Source organism: Amphiprion ocellaris, chromosome 22, assembly GCF_022539595.1.
Source record: "Amphiprion ocellaris isolate individual 3 ecotype Okinawa chromosome 22, ASM2253959v1, whole genome shotgun sequence".
Taxonomy (NCBI): Eukaryota; Metazoa; Chordata; class Actinopteri; family Pomacentridae; genus Amphiprion; species Amphiprion ocellaris.
The window spans coordinates 26433711-26455866 of NC_072787.1; the positions used below are offsets into that span (position 1 = coordinate 26433711).

Sequence of the window (22156 nt, forward strand, 5' to 3'; positions counted from 1 at the left end):
TGTGATGTTTAATGACATTTGGAATATTGTTATATAGATGAATCAACCATTTTTATCTTTTTAAGAAAAACACTCCATTTCAAGTTACGAAATCCTACAACATTTCAGGTTACTTAAGTTACTGAATGGGAAGTGAGATATGCAGCAGTTTCAGCTCCTCTTTAAGACTTTTATTTTGAGGTGCATAGATCCGGTTTCTGAATTTATTCTGAGTTTACTACTGATAGAATTAAAAGATCTGTAGAAGGAAAAAAAGTGTAATTTTACAGTATTTTTACTTTTTATGTTGAAATTTTCTGCAGATGAACCACGAGTTAATTTTCTACGACCTCACGTGGCTCCACTTTGTTTGACCTCTACTTTCTTTGTTTCCTTATTTATTCCCGCCCTCGTCTTTCATCCTCCTGTTATTCTTTAAGTCCTGCATCACCGGTTCATCCGGCCGCCGACACACCTCAGACCAACTCTGACTCACTTCTAGTTCAGGTTTGACGCCCAAACAGGAAGCCGTCGGCGTTTTGCATACGAGAGGCGACTCGCTGTTTGTGTTTGTGGAGGATCAGACTTGCTTTGTTTGTGCTGCCGTAAAGATGTTTGCATGTCATTTGTTTGAGCTGAGAAATAGTAACAGGGAAAGATAATACCGACGTAACGGCTGCAGGTTGATGTCAGACGATCAGTACGGGTGGAAATAAGAAAAAAGCAGATATTTCTTTCCAGTTTCTTGCAGAATTGTGATGTTTTACGACTTTGGGTGTCTATGAAAGTTTATAAATTTGCAGTTCCATGCAAGGCACCTCCATTTATTATGTGGCTGTGGAATAAAAACATTAACTTTTTTAAGCTGCAAACATTATTTTAATAGTTTTTTTTGACATAATATAGCTAGTAATTACATCAACTTAATATTTTGTGTAATTTCAAATCAAATTCCTGCTTTAGTTGATTCAAAACTACATTTAAGTTGAGTTAACTGAATAAAATTGACTTGATAGCAACCTTTTTCCTTTATCTCAAATTTAGGATTTCTAGTCAACTCCACTATCTACTTATTTCACATAAACATTTTTGTTGCAAAATTATTTCTGATCATTTTTTTTCTTTTTTTACATAATATCAGTAGTAATTACATCAACTCAATATTTTGAGTAATTTCAAGTCAAATTACTGCTTTAGTTGAATTAAAACAAAATTCAAATTGAGGTAACAATAAAATTGGGGTTTTTTCTTCATCTTAGTTTATCATTTCAGTTCTCGACCAACTTATTACTGGAGCAAAATGGTTATAATTGTTATAATTAAGTTCAAAGCACTATCTATCTATCTATCTATCTATCTATCTATCTATCTATCTATCTATCTATCTATCTATCTATCTATATATATATATATATATATATATATATATATATATATATATATATATATATATATATATATAGATATAGATATAGTTGTATATAGATATGTATATGTAGATAGGTATATATGTATATAAACAGAAAGGAAAAATAATTTTTTTTTTTTTGACATAATATTACTAGTAATTACATCAACTTAAAATTGTGAGGATTTTTAGTTTAGCCCTGTTTTGCTTTTGGTTTTGCAGCTGAATTGGTGATTTTAACATGAATAGATGCTTGAAATGCTGTGAAGTTTAGGAGTCAATCTGAGATAAATGATGGGAAAATGTTGGAAAAAGTGAAATCTGTTGGATTATTTGCTGTCGTCTGATGTCTTTATCTAAACTTTGTGGTTAGATTGTGTTTTTGAGTGTCTGTTTTATCCAGATTTAGATCCTAGCTGCTCAGATTTAAACCTTCAAACCTTGCTTTCTGCAGTTTTTTTTTTTTTCTGCGTCTCGCTTTGTGATTTCCTGGATATCCGGCAGCTTTCATGGGTTGTGTGGTTGTTTTTGGTGGAGGAAGTGAAAGCAGACGAACCGCAGTGAAACCACAGTTTAACTTTCTGCACAAACCAAACGTCTGGGATCCTGTAGTTAGGAATAAACTGTTTAAAGGTTGTATAGCGACATTAATACATCAGAGAACCTCTCAGTCTTTATTTTTACATAAAACAACAATGAAACTATACTTTTTAAGCTGCTTTTGGACTGTTGGCGTTCAACATGACTTCTGATGATGCCAGATACTGAGCCTCTTTTATACATAACTTTTTTTATTCGGTAAAAAAAAAACAAAAAACAAGAAATGTACAAAACTGTTAAAACCAGAGGGGAAGAATGCAGGAAAAATATGTTTAAAAAACATTTTTCAGTCATTAAAGACTCTTTTTTTAGTTATTTTGGTGAATTTTGACTCATTTAATGCGTTTTAATGCAATGTTTGAGTAACTTTGGAAAAGTTTAAAATAATTTTAGAAACACTTTGAGGCATTTTTGACAGGCTTTAGGTGTTGTGGACATTTTAATAGTCATTTTTGGACAGATTTTGTCAAGTATGGACAAGATTTTGTCATTTTTTGGTTAAATTTGAGGTATTTTGGATATTTTTTTGAGTAATTTTGGACAAAGTGAAGCAGAATCATATCCAATGATTGTTTCTTTGACTCTATGTCATTAAACTGCTGCAGTTTAACTGTTTAAACTATGATACATCCCATAATACTGATGATTGAAGTTGGTTATAAAATCCCTTGTTTGAGTTTGAGGTATGTTGAATCATTTTAGAATTATTTTGGGCCATTTTTTGTTGATTCTAGATTTTTTTTTTTTAGTAATTTTAGTGAATTTTGACTCATTTAACAGGTTTTTAAACAAAGTTGAGTAATTTTGGAAAAGTTTACAGTAATTTTAGAAACACTTTGAGGCATTTTGGACATTTTTGCAGACATTTTGGACAAACTGTCAAATATGGGCAAGATTTTGCCATTTTTTGGTAAAATTTTAAATATTTTAGCTCATTATGAAGAACAGTTTAAATATTTTGTACATTTTTTGGAATAATTTTGTACAAAATTAAACAAACACATCCAGTGATTGTTTCTTTGACTCTACATCAACATTAAACTGCATTTTTCCTGGAATTTTAATTAAACAAGTCAATTCTGTCTGGTCATTCATTGTTTTTGCAACGTTAAACAGTAAAATTCCACATTTTTAATTATATAAATAATTATTTTAAAGATGTTTGCTTCTGTTTAAAGTAAAAAATGTGAACTGGAAAGTAGTGCCAGTTTCAAATGTTATTATCAAAAATTCATTAAAAAAATGTATTTACATATTAATGCCAAAAAACTGTACAAAACTGTAAATAACGTTTACATCAAAAATCTGTATTTTTACAAACTATATGTTGTTGTGTTTTTACAATTTTTACTGTGATTAAATCAGCTCAAAGAATCATTAGTTTGCAGAAATAAATCAGCTTCTGAACACCAAAAACACAACTTTTCTTTCCTCCTTTTAACCTTGTTTCATTCACTTTATCCATCTTAAAACCTCTCCTTCCTCCACCTTTCTTTCTCAGCTTCATCTTTCATTTCATTTGCGTCTTTATTCCCTCCAATCGCTAATCAAAATATATGGATTAGAAGCACAGGAAGCCTTTTCCAACCACGTTCCTCAGTATAAATGTCTGAATGAGTGGGTCTTTGCTGAGAGATGAGGAAAAAACAAAAAACAGGTCAAACGGTGTTGGTGCTCATGAATGAAAAGGATTGACTACAGGGATTTTCACAGAAACTGACCCAGAAACATGAATGTGATGAGAAAACGCTTCAGCATGGGTTCAACTGAAGTCAACATCAGGATTATTATTGTTAGATTTACCTCAATAATGTTAATGATAGTTGTTTAGATGCTCGTAAATATGACAGAAAATTTAAAACTGAGGTTATCAAAACCAGATTAGAGTCTTTACATTTAAAAAACTGGGAACTTGTGAACAACATGCTGCTAGAAAGCCTGATATTTCCATTATTAGATGGTGGAGACCAAAGACGGAGCTAAAAGAGAGCAAAAATTCAACTTAAATTCACCAAACATCCATTTTTTTCTGAATAAATGGCCAATAAGTCAGTTCATTCAGAGCTACTGCTACACACCAAAAAGTGTGATTTCTTTACTCCTTTTAACCTAAAACCATGCACTTTGTGTATTATGTTTTTCTGGCCTTTAACTTTACCTTTTTGTCTCTCAAAATGTTATGTTTAGCTGCTGATTTCAGCTCTTCAGACTCTGTTCAGTCCACCAAATTGTGAACAAAATGCTTCTAGAAAGCCTGATATTTCCATTATTAGGTGGTGGAGACCAAAAACAGAGCTCAAGGAGAGAAAAAAAATCAACTTAAATTCACCAGACTGCCTGAATGCCAGCTTTTTAAAAAACTGCACCAAGTGCCCAGTAAATCAGTTAATACAGAGCTACTTCTGCACATCAAAAAGTGTAATTTCTTCACTGCTGTTCACCTTATTTGATTCACTTTTCCTATTTTGTTTTTCTGGCATTGAACTTTGCCTTTTCTGGCTCCCAAAACATTGTTTTTAGGTGTTAAAACTATCTTGACTCCATCAAATTGTGAACAAAATGCTGCTAGAAAACCTGATATTTCCATTATTAGGTGGTGGAGACCAAAAACGGAGCTACAAGAGAGCTAAAGTTCAACTTAAATTCACCAAACTGCCTCAAAACCAGCTTTTTTAAAAACTGCACCAAGTGTCCAGTAAATTAGTTCATACAGAGCTACTTCTGCTAACCAACAAAGTGGGATTTCTTGCAGCTATGGATGTTTTTCCAGATCTTAAGGTTCTTAAAACCAAATGCAGATCAGAGTCTTTACAGTTAACAGGAGGTTTAGATTGTGGATTAGCACAGGATAATGGCGGTATATTGTCCAAAATGTGACCTCCCCTCCTCTCCTGTCCCTCCAGGTGAGCCCGGGGCTCCACACTAAGTGCTAACCATGCTGGGCCAGTCCGAGCCGACTTCCAGCACCCTGCAGCTGGTGGCCAATGACATGACAGGCATCATGGAGAAGCTGGACACCCGAGAGCTCGACCTCGGGGATGGAGAGTATGACACGACTGACACCACAGCTCCAGGTATCTCATTTACTGCCCAAATCATCATCAGACAGCTCGGATTTACTTCAAATTTTACTATCATAAACTCTGTATATTTAAAATGCTGTCTGTGAAATTTTTCATTGACATATGAAGTACTTTCCGAGATAAGAGTTTTTAAAAATATTGCCCATTTTTTTGCATATTAAAATAACAGGCTATGTTAGAGGGGAAAAAAAACAAAATATGCGCATATTATAAAAATAACTGGGATCAGACTATCAAACTATGTTTGCGTTGTTGTGGTACAAACCTGCTCAATCAGTTATGAATGTTTACTACAAATAATTTTCAAAAACGATATTGTGACCAAGTATTTCACATTCAGAAGTATTCTACATGTTTTGTTTTGTATTATTGTGATAAACAGCTACATATGGTGCAGAAAATATCACTAGTTGATTTATGTATTAATTTTTTTTGTTAAAAACTTTCCATGGTGGCTTAATTTTATTATTTTTTCATATTTCAACACTTCCGTAATTGGAGATTAATTGATCTACTTGTCCAATGTTACAGATTCTGACTCAATTACATGATGAGAAATAGCAATAATGATTTCAGGCTTTTATCTTTAATAGTTCCTGAGATATTGTCGTTCAGACATAGCCTAAAATTTTGATGAGTTTAGCTACTTAAGGGGCACCATGACAAAGACTTCTGTGATGCTTAATGACTTTTGGAATATTGTAATATAAATGAATCAATCATTTTTAATATTTTAAGAAAAGCATTCCATTTCAAATTACAAGACTGTTCCCAAATTTCAGGTTTTTATCTTTAATAGTTCCCGAGATATTGCCGTTCAAACAGTGGGTCAGTTCGCAAACATATACAATGTATCAAGATAAAATTTCACAGATATCTTCATAAATATCCATTTCTACGCTACAAAAACAATCAGGCAAATCAGAGATGGTGAAGCAGACGTTGTTGTAAAAATGTGCTGATTTGAGACGGGCTATCATTAATTGAATTGTGTATATTTTCCCTCCAGAGGAGCGTTTACCTTTTAGTGCGATTTATCACATGGTGGGTTTCAAGGAGAGCGAGGCCAAAGTCTTCCTGTCCTCTCCGATCACTGCCAAAATCCTGGAGGTGGAACGATTCACCTCGGCTCAGGACCGATTCAACGTCACCACCCAGAGGAGCGTCAACAAGGTGATAATTTCTGTTTTTCACAAATTTCAGTTCAACCACACCTGGACCATATTATCAGAGGTTAAAGGAAGAAATGTAGAGAACATTTTAGGGTTATATCATCTCAAATCATCAAGAGAATCAATATCCACAATATTGGACAAGTAGATCAAAGAGTTTCTGATTATGGGTGAGTTGAATTATGGAAAAAAAATCAAAGTCATTAAGAAAAGTTTGATCTTTGAGCATGAATGAAGAAAAAAATAGATAATGATAAACATCAGGGCTCAAAGTTTTTTTAAGGACATCTGAAACTTTGAATATCTGATGATTCTTTCTGTTTTTACTGTTTATTGCTCTGATAAATGGTGTAATTGTGGAGATTCTTTTTAAAATAGCAAGAAGTTTCAACAGTTTGAAGTTTATTTTCACAGCTAACATCTAACAAGAAAACAAATAATTTTTTTCCCCCAAAATTATGTGAAGTTCTTAACATGTTTAATAATATTTCATAGTTGGACGATCAGATCTGACGAAAAGTATCCTGAATGTGGTGGTTTTAACTCCTTTAAACAGACAAAGAGGCAACACAAGGCAACCATTTGCAGTGACAGAACTTCTATAACTGAGACAAAACACGAAACCTTCACCCAATTACTTGGGTTATTTATTGAATTTAAACCTTTGGATGTGAATAATTTTAGTTTCTTGTGTGTGCAGTCGATGCCTGCTGTGTATAAAATCGAGATGAAGCATGGGGAGTTTACGTGGCTGGTGAAAAGGAAGGAGAAGCACTTCATGGAGCTTCATCGAGAGCTGAGGACCTACAAGACCTTCATGAGGCTGCCGCTGCCGTCGCGCAAGTAAAACCAACTCACTTTTCACCTTTTCTCTCCTGTTGTTGCTTCAGAAAGCTGCTAAAAATTATCTTTTTTTTGTAATTTCTCTGGGCAGCCACACGGTGAAGAGGCAGACGGTAACCAGGAATGAGGTGAGACAGATGCCGAACCTCCCCAGAGGAGGAGGAGATGAGCTGGGCAGAGAGGAGCAGGTTTCCAGCCGAAGAGTGCGTCTGATTTCATGTCTAATATCTGATTTTACTGGACTGAAATTCTATATTACACATAGGAATTTGTACCCTATGCTTCTCTAATGTTTGTTGCAGAGACAACTAGAAGATTATTTGAATAATCTGCTAAAGATGCCGATGTACCGGAACTACCACGCTACGGTGAGGAGGACGTTTTAGCTTTGTATCATCATCAGGAGGTTTCTGCTCAGTTGTTTCTGGTTTGGTTTAAACTTATTTCCCTAACTCTGTCACAAACTTTTTAATATAATTCCCCTTTGAGACGCTTTCATCAGGTTTTTTTCTCAAATTGAAACAGGAGGCTGTTTAAAAAACACTGTTTTTGTTGTTTTTCAGATGGAGTTCATTGATGCAAGTCAGTTGTCCTTCATCCATGACCTGGGACCAAAAGGCTTGTAAGAACAACATCCTAAATGTCAACCATTAGGAACAGATTTGTCATATTATAAAATACTGACTTTTTTAAGATACTACATTTATGTAAAAAGTGATTGTTTACAACATATTGGTATTTAAAAAATCTGCAATTGCAGTACAAAGATGGATGTTTTCAACCATTATTCAGCATTTTTGTTTAGAAAACGTGGCCAATGCTAGTTAAAAGGCAAAATATGCTGCCTTTTTGTGTAAAAGAATGCATTTTTCATAATACATGTAGTCAAAAACGAGTATTTCTCTGTAGGATTAGAAGCTTTATTGTCTTTCAGAGAAGGAATGGTGCTGAAGCGATCCGGTGGCCATCGGATCCCCGGGTTGAACTGCTGTGGTCGCAGCAAAATGTGCTACCGCTGGTCCAAACGGTCAGTAAACACCAACAGAATCCAACACTGATCAGACACCGAGAGGATTTTTTTTTTTTTTATTAAAGGTTGAAACCAATGCTAGTTTTTAATCTTCGGCGATTGAACTGCTGCTCTACACAGATGATGCAACGCTTTATATACCAGAAGTGTCAACAGTAGATTGTGTTGAGCTTTTCGCAGGGAATTATAATCAGTTGTAAAGTGAGTTTGGAGTAACAAATTAGTTTGTAATCTATCAAAAACAAAAAGTAAGTAGCAGTTAAACATGTTTATAAATTCAAGGAAGCCTGGAAATCACATTGTAGAAAGTGTTGAAGTCACGTGGAGAGAATGATATTTAGATTTTTCTTAGTTTTAGCCAAAAGAAACTGAACACAATTTCAGAAACGACCTAATTTTTTACTGCAAAAAGGGATTTCTATGGAAGCCAAGAACTGAGAATACCTTGGAGTTATTAAATTTGGGCACTTTTTCTGACTTTTTGACCCAATTTGATGACTTTAACACCATTTTCTTACATTTTATCGACCTAACAACGAATCAATCAATCAAGAAAATAATCAACAATTACAATAGTTACATCCCTTTGAAATTAGCCTTGAAAAACTCACTTTATGTCCCATTAATCTTGGATTTTATTACACTGTTAATTAGCATCATAATGTAACGTTTTCTTGTGTGGATTTGAAATGAGAACCAACATACCTGTACATTTCTGTCTCCTATTTGCTGTAAACTCCCCCCAGTACTTTATACACTTTATACATGCATCCACCATGATTTAAAGGTGAATCAAACCAGTAGAACAGCCGATCTTGGGAGTTTAAATAGTAAAATATTGCTTTGTGTCCGTGCAGCTGGCTGGTGGTGAAGGACTCATTCCTGCTGTACATGAAGCCTGACTCCGGTGCCATCTCCTTTGTGATGCTGTTCGACAAAGAGTTCAGCATCAAGATGGACTCCAAAGACACGGAAACCAAACACGGCGTCCGCGTCGACAGCCTCAACAGGTCTGCTTTTAAGTTTCATGTGTGACGTTAAAGGTGGCGGCTCAGTTTCAGGTCATCTTTAACATATATATTTATGTTTATTTGTGTATTTGCGTTCAGGTCACTGGTGTTGAAGTGCAGCAGCTACAGACATGCCCGCTGGTGGGGTCAAGCCATCGAAGACTTCGTCCAGAAGCACGGCTCGGCTTTCCTTAAAGACCACCGCTTCGGATCCTTCGCCAGGGAGGAAGTGAACATCCCCGCCAAATGGTAACCATGGCAACCAGCTCACATTCTAACCTTAACGCTCATCTTTTATGCAGTTTTGTTTTTTGGTGGGTGAAGCAGATGTAGAGGTGGGAAGATTGGTTGTAACAGCACTAACTGTTCAAATTCAGCAACAATAATATCTGAATTAATTAAAAGACTTACAGATTGTCCAAAATCATGGAAAACTGCTGAAAATTAGTCAACAAAATGTCAAAAATTAAACATAAATGATCTAAAATGTCTCGAAATTTATCCACATTTTTTTGTCGTTAGACTGTGAAACCTGGATGGTTGGAAAATTGATGTGTTGCAGCCCTAAACAGAACTCAAATGTGTTTTTAATGTGTTAAAAATTACTCGAAAAGACATGAATGTTGTCGAAAATGAAATTAAAATTGCACCATATTTCTCAAAAATTGTCAATCATGACAAAAACCCACCAAATTACTCACAAATTGTGGAAAAAATTATCGAATACAATTGCAGAGAAACTGAACTCAACTTCAAGCTAATGAATTAAATTTCAATTTCTGTGATTCAAATTTAACTTTATAGAACAACTCTCCAAGTTAATCAACTGGAATTCAAATGTAAGTGATGTAAATTGTATTTCTAGCAGCACATAGTGTGTCCGTCCCTGTTCTTCAGTCTGTACAGCAGCATTTGAACACATCACAGTTGACACTAGAAGTCTAGACGAGACTTGTTCCAGCTCCCTGCATGTCACCAAGTCTTCATGAGGACTTCTATCTTCGTGAGGTCGTCTTTGGGTTGTGAAGCTTTAGACATCTGTGGATGGTGAGGATAGATGTCCAGAGGGTTGTTTAAAGGTTCAAATTAGGTTTTTTTGGTGTTTCGCTGAGACGTTTGAGGTCCAGGTAAGACGGTGTGTCGCGTCTCTGAGGGTCCTCGCAAACGTAGAATCCGACAAGTGTTTGTCTCGCTGGAGTAACCCGACACAAAGGGAGGGAAAGTGACCGGCTCATCACCTGTCCTGCCGGGCAACACTATCCTGTCTGCATGAGGAGCTGCATCCAGGCCGTAGATATGAACACATTTACACGAGTTATTTCATAGTTTCTAGCAGATATGAACACATTTACATGAGTTATTTCATAGTTTCTAGCAGATATGAACACATTTACAGGACTTATTTCATAGTTTTAAGTAGAAAAAAACAGGAAAGAAAAAACACAAAGAAAAACCCTCAAATAAGCTGCAAAAACATCAACTATCGCATATTTTTGGACAACACTGCATGTGAAAAGTGTAAAATAAAACACAGATACCTGCTTTTGTTCACTCTTTTTTTGTTTTTTTGTGTTTTTTAATGCCACAAACAGACACACAGCAGAAAACAGGATTTTTTGTGTGTCCTTTTGCACGTGTTAGCTAATGGCTAAAGCTAAAGTTTTGTGTGTCTGTCTGTGCTGCAGGTACGTGAACGGAAAAACATACATGGAGGACGTAGCCGACGCTCTGGAGGAAGCCAAGGAGGAAATCTTCATCACAGACTGGTGGTCAGTTTATGCTGCTGTGTGTTTGTGTTGTTGTGTTTGCATTGTCTGTTGTTGTGTGTTTGTATTGGTGTTGTGCGTTTCTGTTGTCTGTTTTTTGTGTTTGCGTTGGGCATTTCTTTTGTCTGTTGTTATTTGTTTGTCATGTGTTGTGCGTTTGTGCTGTCTGTTGTGCTTTTGTGTTGTGTAATTGTGTTGTCTGTTGTGTGTTTGTATTTGTGTTGCCATTTGTTTTGTCTGTTGTTATTTGTTTGTAGTGTGTTGTTGCACATTTGTGTCGTTTGTTGTGTTTGTGTTGCGTGGTGTTGTGTGTTTGTGTTGTTGTGTGATTGTGTCATCTGTTGTTGTGTGTTTTTGTTGTCTGTTGTGCGTTTGTGTAGTCTTTTATGTGTTTGTGTTGTATGATTGTGTTGTCTGTTTTTTGTGTTTGTGTTTTGCGTTTGTTTTGTTTGTTGTTATTTGTTTTGTCGTGTGCTGTTGTGTGTTTGTGTTGTGTGTTTGTGTTGTCCATTGTTGTTTGTTTGTCATTTGTTGTTGTATGTTCGTGTTGTCTGTTGTGTTTTTGTTGCATTTTTGTAGTTGTGTTATGTGTTTGAGTTGTCTGTTTTTTGTGTTGTGTGTTTGTATTTTTGTTGTGTATTTGTTTTGCATGTTGTAGTATTTTGTGTTGTATGTTGTTGTGCATTTGTATAGTCTGTTATGTATGTGTGTTTGTGTCGTGTGTTGTGTGTTTTTGTTGTGCATTGTATAGTCTGTTGTTATGTGCATGTGTTTGTGTTGTGTGCTGTTTTATGTTTGTGTCAAGTGCTGTTGTGTTTGTATCGTCTGTTGTTTTGTGTTTTTGTTGTCTGTTGTTGTGTGTTTGTATTGTGTGTTGTTGTGTGTTTGTGTCGCGTGTTGTGTGTTTGTGTAGTCTGTTGTTGCGTGTTTGTGTTGTGTGTTTGTGTTGTCATGTATTTTTGTTGCGTGTTATGTGTTTGTGTCACGTGTTTGACAGAGCAACGAGTTCACATGGAGGATTGTGTTGCGTGCCGTATTTTGTTCGTGTGTTTAAGAGTGCAACAGGTGCACATGGCTGTGTAGTTGTGTTGTTGTGTAGTAGTGTTGTGTTTCTGTGAGTGGCTGTGTAGTAGTTGTGTAGTGGTGTTGTGTGTCTGTAAGTGGCTGTGTAGTTGCGTAGTGGTGTTGTGTGTGTATGAGTGGTTGTGTAGTGGTGCTGTGTAGTTGTGTAGTGGTGTTCTGTGTGTATGAGTGGTTGTGTAGTGGTGCTGTGTAGTTGTGTAGTGGTGTTGTGTGTCTGTGAGTGGCTGTGTAGTTGTGTTGTGTAGTTGTGTAATGGTGTTGTGTGTCTGTGAGTGATTGTGTAGTGGTGTTGTGGTGTCTGTGAGTGCACTCAGCAGTCACCTCTGCAGGAGGTTTTCTGGTCAAACTGATCAGTTACTGTCTGAGGCTCAGATCACCGTTACACACAAACACACACAGCAAAGTGTTTGTGTGATTTACTGTCTGTAGTACTGCAAGAAATACCAGAAGTACTAGTAAAATACCGTGTTTTACTTTTAAAATAAAGTACTACAAAAAAAAATGTCCTTGAGTTCAGGTTGGTGTCAGAGGAAAGACTTTATTTTTATGTTTTTAGATGAGTTAAGGAAGGAATTACTAAAGGAAGGACTAAACGAAGGAAAGGCTAAAGGAAGGAAAGACTAAAGGAAGGAAGGAAGTAGGGCGGAAGGAAGGACTAAAGGAAGGAAGAACTAAAGGAAGGAAGGAAGTAGGGCAGAAGGAAGGAAGGACTAAAGGAAGGAAGAACTAAAGGAAGGACGGAAGGAAGGACCGAAGAAAGGAATTAAGGAAGGAAGTGCTAAAGGAAGGAATTACTAAAGTAAGGAAAGACTAAAGGAAGGAAGGACTAAAGAAAGGAAGGAAGTAGGGTGGAAGGAAGGAAGAACTAAAGGAAGGAATGAAGGAAGTATGCGGACGGAAGGAAGTACTAAAGGAAGGAAGGAATGATGGAAGGAAGCAGAGAAGCTGAGATTTAAGGATTTAATTTAAAGATAAACTGAGCAGAGAGGTGGAATCTTTGGAGGAAATGATAAAAAAAACATCTAAACAGAACAATCTCAGTGTGTTTTTTTTGTTTCACAGGTTGAGTCCAGAGATTTTCCTGAAGAGGCCGGTGGTCGAAGGAAACCGATGGCGTCTCGACTGCATCCTCAAACGCAAAGCGGTGAGGGTTGTGTAGTCTGTTGTGTGTAATTAGAGGAAATGTTAAATCAGAATTTTAAAAAAATGCAAAAGGGGTCCCACAAATCTCTATCCTGGAGCCTGTGCTGTTCATTCTTTATACAGATGATACTGTCTTCTATATACGTGGTTGTAATATACATCTTTACGCTGATGATACTGTCTTCTATATATGTGTTTGTAATATACATCTTTACGCTGATTATACTGTCTTTTACTGTAGTGTAAATATTGTTTATTCTGGTCTTGAATCCCTTCAGCTTTGCTTTTTGAAATTTCACAAAATTCCCGATCTTCTCCAGAGCCAAAAATGTTTATTGAGACAATCTTGTATCTTTACTGTGTATGGCACAAATATTGAAATAGTTATGGAGTACAAATATCTTCAAATTTGGATCAACAAGAAGCCAATTACATTTAAATAATGTTTGTCTTAGCTGGAGCCTGTGCTGCTCATTTTTTCCACATCTTTACGCTGATTATGCTGTTTTTTACTGTAGTGTACATACTGCTTATTCTGCTGTTGATTATTGAAAACTTCATGCAGTACAAATATCTGGGAATTTGGATTAAGAAGCCACTTACATTTAAATATGTCTAAGCTGTGGACTAAATTTAGAAAAAAAAAGCTTTTTCATTGTAGAAAAACACTAGATTTTGTTGGTATTTTACACGTGTGCATCAGTTGTGACTCTAAAGCCTTAGAACGCTGTTTTTAGAAAAAGAAATGCTTGTCATACTTTCCACACATTACTTCATACTGATGTTAGAGGCCTCAAAAGTTGGTGAAATGTCAAACATAGTCTGAATTTTTCGTAGAAAATATGGAAACATCCATATACACTACCGTTCAAAAGTTTGGGGTCACTTAGAAATGTCCTTATTTTGATAGACAAACATTTTTATTTTCAATGAAGATAACATTGAACTAATCATAAATCCAGTCTAGATATTGTTAATGTGGTAAATGACTATTGTAGCTGGAAACAGCTGATTTTTAATGGAATATCTCCATAGAGGTACAGAGGAACATTTCCAGCAACCATCACTCCTGTGTTCTAATGCTACATTGTGTTAGCTAATGGTGTTGAAAGGCTAATTGATGATTAGAAAACCCTTGTGCAGTTATGTTAGCATGTGAATAAAAGTGGGAGTTTTCATGAAAAACATAAAATTGTCTGGGTGACCCCAAACTTTTGAACAGTAGTGCACACATATTAGAGGAACCGTCTGGGGCGCCAATGCCACATTCGTTTGAAATTATTGCATTTTTTTTTCCAGTGCTAAGGGCAACTAATTTGAAATTTGTACTCTTCTGGAGTCATGCAATTGTTTAAATCTACAGTAAGTAGTTCTGTCTGTGTCCATACCAAGTATCATGGCTATAGAACGTATATTTCTGGAGGTATTGAATCCTTAAAATGGCTTCTCTTTTTGGTTCCAGTAACAAACAAGTGAGCAAAATCTGAGATGGTGCAGCAGCATTTCCTGAATTCTGTCTAAATTGAGAGACTGGCCCGTTCAGTTGTTTTGTTGTCGTCTCCACAGCAACAAGGAGTGCGTATCTTCGTGATGCTGTACAAGGAGGTGGAGTTAGCCCTGGGCATCAACTCCGGATACAGCAAGAGGACGCTGCTGCACCTTCACCCCAACATCAAGGCGAGTCTCGGTTCAGGAAGCTTTTCTGAAGGTTTTCATGCACTTTTTTTCTGAAATCTTGTTTTTTTTGCTAACTAGGTGATGCGTCACCCAGATCACGTCTCCTCCGCCGTTTATTTGTGGGCTCATCACGAGAAGATCATCGTCATTGACCAATCGGTGGCCTTCGTGGGCGGGATCGACCTGGCGTACGGACGCTGGGACGACCGCGAACACCGGCTGACGGATGTTGGGAGTGTGACGCTTTCTCACCTGGAGCAGGTCTTGCTGTTATTTGTTGTTATTGTTATTCCCAACATGCAATGTGATCAGTACAAAAAATCAGAGTACAGCACCTATGAAAAGTATTCAACCTTCTAACCCTCTCAGCAATGAATCATGATCAATATAATTTAGCTATTTTTTTTTTTTTTTTTTTTTTTTAGAATTTTGGTCCAGTTGAAAGCAGATTTCTACAAAGTAATGTCAGTTAATTACAAATATAAAACCTAGAATAAGTGAGTGCATAAGTATTCATCACATTCACGTCAGTATTTAGTAGATGCCTTTAGCCAAAGTTACATACATTGAGCCTTTGTTAGTCTCAATCAGCCACCAATTCTTAGGTGGATTGAGGTCTGGACTCTGACTCTCCAGAACTTTCACCTTTGTTGTCTTGAAACCATTTCTGTGTATTTTTGGCTGTTTGCTTTGACTGATTGTCTTGATGGAAAACAAATCTTCTCCAAGTCTCAGTTCTCTTCAGACTGCATCAGGTTGTCCTCAAGGATTTATCTAGGCTTTGCTTCATTTATTTTAGGCTCTACCTTTACATGCCTTCCAGGAACTGCTGCTGAGAAACATCCTCACATCATGATGCTGCCACCACCATGCTTAACAGTGGGGATAGTGTGTTTATGATGACGTGAGGCATTTGGTGTCGGCCAAACATAGTGTCTAGTCTGATGGCCGTAAAGCTCCATCCTGGTCTCCTCAGACCAAAGCACCTTCTTCCAGGTGTCTTCAGAGTCTCCACATGTCTTCTGGTGAACTCTAGTCCAGATTTAATTTGAGCTTTTTCCATCAGAGTCTTTCTCTTTGTCTCCATAAAGCTTTAACTGGTGAAGAACAGACAACAGTTGTTGGATGAACAGTCTCTAACATCTCAGCTCCTGAAGATTGGAATTCCTTCAGAGGAGTCATAAGAGTCTTGGTGGCCTCCCTCTCTAGTCTCTTTCTCCTTCAGAGGAGTCATAGGAGTCTTGGTGGCCTCCCTCTCTAGTCTCTTTCTTCTCGGTCTCTCAGTTCTTCAGGACATCCTGCTCTAGTCAGATTTATTCATGTTCCATCTTCCTTCCATTTCTTAATGATGGATTTAATTGGACTCCAGCAGATCTTCAGGAACTTGGAAATCTGGAAATGCTTTTCAACAACCTTTTCTCAGAGTTTCTTGGAGTGTTCTTTAGTCTTCATGGTGTAGTTCTATCCAGGAGTACTAATCTACCAGCGACTGGACTTTCCAGATAAATGAGTCTTTATACTACAGTCATTGAGACACATTGACTAACTGTGTGAATACTTTTTATCAGCATTATACATTGGTTCTAAAGAAGTGCGTACAGCAACAGAAATAGGTAAATATATTAACAATAAATCCCAAACCTTATTTTCAGGCTGCAGCTGCTTCCTCCAGTTTGGCCACCCCGGCTAATGGCAGCAGGGCCACCTCCCAGAGCAACGGGAAGGGCATCTTCACGGTGACAGACTCGGCGGACCAGCCCAAGCTGAAGGGTCAGGGGAGGTTGAAGAGGACCAGGTTCAGCATCAGGAGACACCTGCAGAAACATGGACTGGCCCACGCCGACAGCGACAGCGACCTGGAGGAGGACGAGAGTGAGTCAAGCACATAAACACATTTCTTTGTACTGTATTGTACTCTTAATTCTGGGTAATTTAAACTTGTATGGCCCTGGGTGACGGCAAAAAATAAATAGACCTTCTCCAGATCTTATATCTCTACTATGTCTGGCACAAATATTGAAGTATCTGGGAATTTTGATTATCAAGAAACCAATTATATTCAAATATTAGCTGGGGACTAAATTAAGACAAAAATTGATTTTGCATCGCACAAAACACTTATTAAGGGAACTTCTCTATAAGTTTTGTTGAGATGTTATCAATATTTATGCATGTTTGTATTAGCTGGAGCCTGTGTTGTTCATTTTTTATACAGATGATACTGTCTTCTATGTACCTGGTTAAAATATACATCTTTACGCCGACGATGCTGCTTTTTACTGTAGTGTACATACTGCTTATTCTGCTGTTAAATACAGAAAAAGTTATCTGGGAATTTGGATCATTATGAAGCTGACATTAGTGCTGGATTTTGGTGATATTTATATACGTGTGCATCAGCTGCATCTCTACAGCCCTTTAACACTTTTTTAGCAAAACATTACTTGACATACTTGCCAAGTATTCATTCATACTGATGTTAGAAGCCTTAAAAGTTAATGAAATGTCAAAGTCAGAATTTTTAGTAGGAAATATGGACACATCCATTTATATACATTTAGAGGAACCTTCTGGGGCTCCAATGCCACATTTGTTTGAAATTACTGCATTTTTTTGTCCATTTTCAAGGGCAAATAATTAAAAAATCGTCCTCTTCTGGAGCCGTGCAATCATTTAACTCTGCAGGAAACAGATAGTATTAGCACCCCTGATTATTTTTCAGGCATCTATAAATATAAAAATAGTTAAAAATAAGCATTATTGATAGAATAAATTTGTTTTAGCACTGTTTCTAACTTAATAAATGATTCCCGTCTCAGCTGAGAGGTGTTATTGACTTCACACTTTGCTTTTCCATTGATAGACAGCAGAGTGTAACGAGTGGAAATATTCAATCAGAATTTCTAGAAATGAAAAAAGGTGTCCCACAAGGTTGAATCCTGGAGCCTGTGTTGTTCATTTATATACAGTTTAGTGGTTTTTAACACGAGGCCAAGATTTTAAGAAGAAAATCTTGTGTCCGATGGCGTCGCCTCCTCGGCTGCTGCTGTTTATGACGTTTGTCGTCCGTCGCTGGTGTTTTTTAACGTCCAGGTTGGTCAAACAGCATCAGCAGCCACCAAACTCTGATCCCCTCCAGGCTGGTGGAGCTGAAGGCGGCTTCGCTCAGTCAGTACCAAGCCGGTGAGTCGGGCCTCCGGATAGGAAGCAGGAAGGCTGCTCACTTCCTTTTTCCCAGGGTGCTTTGCTGTGGTTTGGCCCTCCACTGTCTCTGGCCTTTGGTTCGGTGTCAAAGGCTGATATTATTACTTTTATTTCTAACTGAGGAAGACTTTATTTTCTAAAAATTAATGTTTGGGCTCAACAACAAAAAATATTACAGTTTCAATCAATTATTTTGAGCTCAGACAACTTCTAGTGAAATTATGTTCAACCAACAACCTATATTGAATTAAAGGAATTAGTTTTTCCTCTTGAATAAAAGGTATTTTTAAATTGTATAATATTTATTTGCATAAACACAAGTCTGGAGGTTGTTAACTAATCAAAATCCTAAATTTAATTATTTTACCTCAGCTTAAGTTTAGTTTTAAATCAAATAATGCAGAAATTTGAGTTGAATTTATTCACAAAAGTAAGTTGATGCAATTATCAGCATTGTTATGTCAACGCAACCCACTAAAATAATATTTTAAAAGTGTTTTTTAATCTAAGACAACAAATTAGAAATGTTTTCTTGCATTTTTAATTAAGTGGTGAGAATTACTTTTTAGAATGTAATTGGTTTTGTTGTTTTTCCAAAGATTTCTGCTGATAATTAGACTGAACACCTACTCGGTCTGCAGCTAACAAGGGAATAATAATAGTAATTTTTATTACAGATTAATCACTGATGCAGCTGTTTGTTGAACTAAAAATCCAAAACCCAAAGAAATTCAATTTAAGACTGAGAAATAGTCAAAAATATTTATTTTAGAATCAAAAACCAATGTCTTTTTGCTTTTATGAAATTATTTTGGATCATTTAATTGACTAAATAATGAATTGAAAGAATATCTGACAGACTAGTTGATAAAGAACTGAAGCCAGCAGAGAAAACAAACACCGACTTCAATTTAAAAAAAAAAAAAAAAAAAAAAATTTTTAATAGAAATCGCTCACACAGTTTGAAAAACTCAGTTTTTCTTTCTTTCTGTGGATTGATTTTAAGGCCTGCTGCAGCCTTTATTTACGTTTTTCTGACATTTTTCATTCAGGAAAACAGATGCTGCAAAAAAAGCATGTGTAAGCAAGCATATGTAAAAAAGCAGCAAAAACAGAAAAACAGGCTTGTTTTTGCTGCTTTTTTACATAATTTCTGGTTGATGACAATATTTGAGCTTCATATTTTAAACGCATGCTGGTTTAAACAGATGAGTGAACTGATTGTAGAGCAACAGGGTGAGTTTGGTTCAGAGTTTGTTTGTTTGCTGCTTCTGTTTACTCTGTTTCTTCCTCCAGCTTCATTTCCTTCAGAGTGCTGTCTAAATGCAGATGTTTGTTGTTTTAATGGTGAATAATGTTAAAAACATTCCATGTGTGTTCCAGGGAGTGGCTCCGTGAGAAGTCTTAACACCGGAGTCGGAGAGTTGTTTGGAAACACTCGCTTCTGGCACGGGAAGGATTACTGCAACTTCGTCCACAAGGACTGGATCCAGCTGGACAAACCCTTCGATGGTGAGAACATCACCGACCTCTTCCTCTGTCCTCTTCTTCTTCTGTCCTCACATTTACTGCTTCTGCCGTTTCAGATTTCATAGACCGGCATACGACTCCCAGAATGCCTTGGCACGACATCGCCTCAGTGGTTCACGGGAAAGCAGCTCGAGATGTGGCGAGACACTTCATCCAGCGGTGGAACTTCACCAAGGTCACACATCAAGCTGCTGTTTTGGCTCATTTAAAGCAGAAAATATCAAGCTTAATCCCAGAAGAAGTTTGATAGAATTTAACAAAACGCTGTATATCTGGTGGAAATATAATTTTAATGTCTGCTAGACTTCTGAAAGATAAAAATGTGCATCTTTATAATCAAAAAACAAGTGTCAGTTTGTTGTTTCTGCTACAATTTGCACTTGTGAACTGTAAAAAAAATCTCAATCATCCTTACCTAATTTAACTTTTACAATATATTTTTGTCAAAGATGTATATTTTAGAATCAAAAACAAGTCTTTTTGTTATTTCTGCTACAAACTCACAAGAAACAAAATGACATAAATGAGACACTAAGTGACCAAAACGAGACGAAGGACATAAACAAGACAGAAAAAATGTAAATGAAACATTAAATGACCAAAACAAGACACAAAATGATATGCATAAAACACAAATTGAAATAAACAATACACAAATCGATATAGATGAAAAACAAAATGACATAAACGAGACACTAAACTACCAAAACAAGACACAAAAGACCAAAATGAGACACAAAATGATGAAAACAAGACACAAATAGATATAAAGAAGACACTAAATTACATAAACGAGGCACAAAATTACCACAAGACAAAAGCCCTAAACAAGACACAAAATGATATAAATAAAACGTAAACTAAACAAGTCAATAAATATCCAAAACAAGACACAAAATGACAGAAACAAGACACAGAATTACCAAAACAAGACAAAAAGCCCAAATGATGACACAAAAAGACAAGTAAAACACAAAATGACCAAAACGAGACACAAAATTATGTAAATGAGACACTAAACTACCGAACTGAAGCAGTAAACTGTGGAAAAAAATGGAAATTTCAAGGTAACAAACAACATAAATTGCTCCCGGTTTAGATTCTTAAAATATTTATAGACATATAAATAGAACTAGTTATTTTCTTAAGGTTTTAAAGTGGAAACAAAAGACCAACTGAATCTGCATTAACTAATATTTTATATGTACCCTTCACAACCACAGTGACGTCTCACCAAGTGTTGCAAAACTGCATATCTTCTGCTTTTCCTGCAGCTGGTGAAGCCAAAGTACCGCTCGCTGTCGTTTCCATACCTGCTGCCCAAATCCCACACCAGCGCTGGAGAGCAGCGATACCAAGTCCCAGACTGCATCCCCACCAAGGTCCAGGTCGGTGCTTCACTCAGTTTAGCTTAAACTCCTCAATTCCAAAAAGCTTCTGGATGTCTTTTGCTCAAAAAAGAAGAATTTCTTTGGTTGTTTAATTTACAAAACAACATTTTTCCAAGGGCCCACGTGTGTTACTAACACTGGAAAACACAATATATATTCAGATTTGGTTTTCGTGTACAATTATTCAAGATGAGCCATTCAAAATCAAACAGAAGTGATTGAAATTCAGCAAAAAATTAATTCAAACTGAATTTTCAGTAAGCATCAGTAACAGTTTCTTCCTTCAGATCCTCCGTTCGGCCTCTGATTGGTCCGCTGGCATCAAATACCACGAGGAGTCCATCCACAACGCCTACGTCCACACCATCCAGAACAGCCAGCACTTCATCTACATAGAGGTACTTTGGTTTTTACAAATCAGAGGTTGTTTGAAACACGTAAATGTTGGCCAGAGGTCATTAAACATCGCCTTTACTAGCTAAACTCCCACAATGCCCTCTGTTTGCCAACATGAAATGACGCTTCCTCTGGTCGATGTAGAGTTAAACTGTAAGAGACTCCACCTGGTGGTGCAACCAGGTACTACAGCTGATCTACAATACCTGAAGTGTTCATTAACTGGAACTAGTATCGGGTATCGGCAGAAACTAAACATTAAACGGTGTAGATCGGAAGAATCCTACTTCATTGTATTTCTAACTTCATATTCAGGGTTTATAAAGTGAAAAATACCATGAATGTCTCTGGAACATTTGTGTTTGTTTGTTTGTTTGTCTTTTAGAATCAGTTCTTCATCAGCTGTGCCGACAACAGATATGTTTTCAACAAGATCGGAGACACGATTGCGGAGCGCATCATCAAAGCATACAGGTAAAACACACACATCAGGTATTAAACTGCATCAACACACACATTTGTAAACACTAGCTTGGCTGCCTCACCTTGAAATCATTTACAAGCCAAACACGCTGATTATCATCACACACTTAGTTTTATCTCCAGCCTCTGTGTTTAAGCTGCTCTGTTTACCTTCCAGTCCACTAATCACCTGATTAGACATCAAAAATCTGGCTTGACGGCAGATTTATTTGAATAATTTCCTCTTTAATAGTTCTCTGTGATATTTTGGGAAATCTGCTTATCACATCCTGCACAGAACAAACAAACCAACCCCCTCCACAGAGCTGCAGCCTTCAGACACCATGTGGATTCAAAATAACTTCTTTTCAAGCTTGAG

General features: G+C 36.6%; 1 protein-coding gene across 2 annotated transcripts in view; it reads left to right on the forward strand.

The window, feature by feature from the left end:
• pld1b (phospholipase D1b) overlaps positions 1-22156 on the forward strand; it is a 45717-nt gene that overhangs the window by 15469 nt on the left and 8092 nt on the right. For both annotated transcript variants that reach the window (XM_055007223.1, XM_023292981.3), the window contains exons 2-20: positions 4891-5061; positions 6080-6243; positions 6943-7085; positions 7177-7288; positions 7388-7453; positions 7649-7707; positions 8020-8112; positions 8973-9125; positions 9225-9374; positions 10811-10894; positions 13037-13118; positions 14684-14794; positions 14873-15055; positions 16447-16666; positions 19382-19510; positions 19585-19703; positions 20803-20916; positions 21207-21317; positions 21701-21789. In XM_055007223.1, coding sequence (XP_054863198.1) covers positions 4923-5061; positions 6080-6243; positions 6943-7085; positions 7177-7288; positions 7388-7453; positions 7649-7707; positions 8020-8112; positions 8973-9125; positions 9225-9374; positions 10811-10894; positions 13037-13118; positions 14684-14794; positions 14873-15055; positions 16447-16666; positions 19382-19510; positions 19585-19703; positions 20803-20916; positions 21207-21317; positions 21701-21789 — 2321 coding nt within the window. In that variant the 5' untranslated portion in view covers positions 4891-4922. The remainder of the gene's footprint in view (positions 1-4890; positions 5062-6079; positions 6244-6942; positions 7086-7176; positions 7289-7387; positions 7454-7648; positions 7708-8019; positions 8113-8972; positions 9126-9224; positions 9375-10810; positions 10895-13036; positions 13119-14683; positions 14795-14872; positions 15056-16446; positions 16667-19381; positions 19511-19584; positions 19704-20802; positions 20917-21206; positions 21318-21700; positions 21790-22156) is intronic.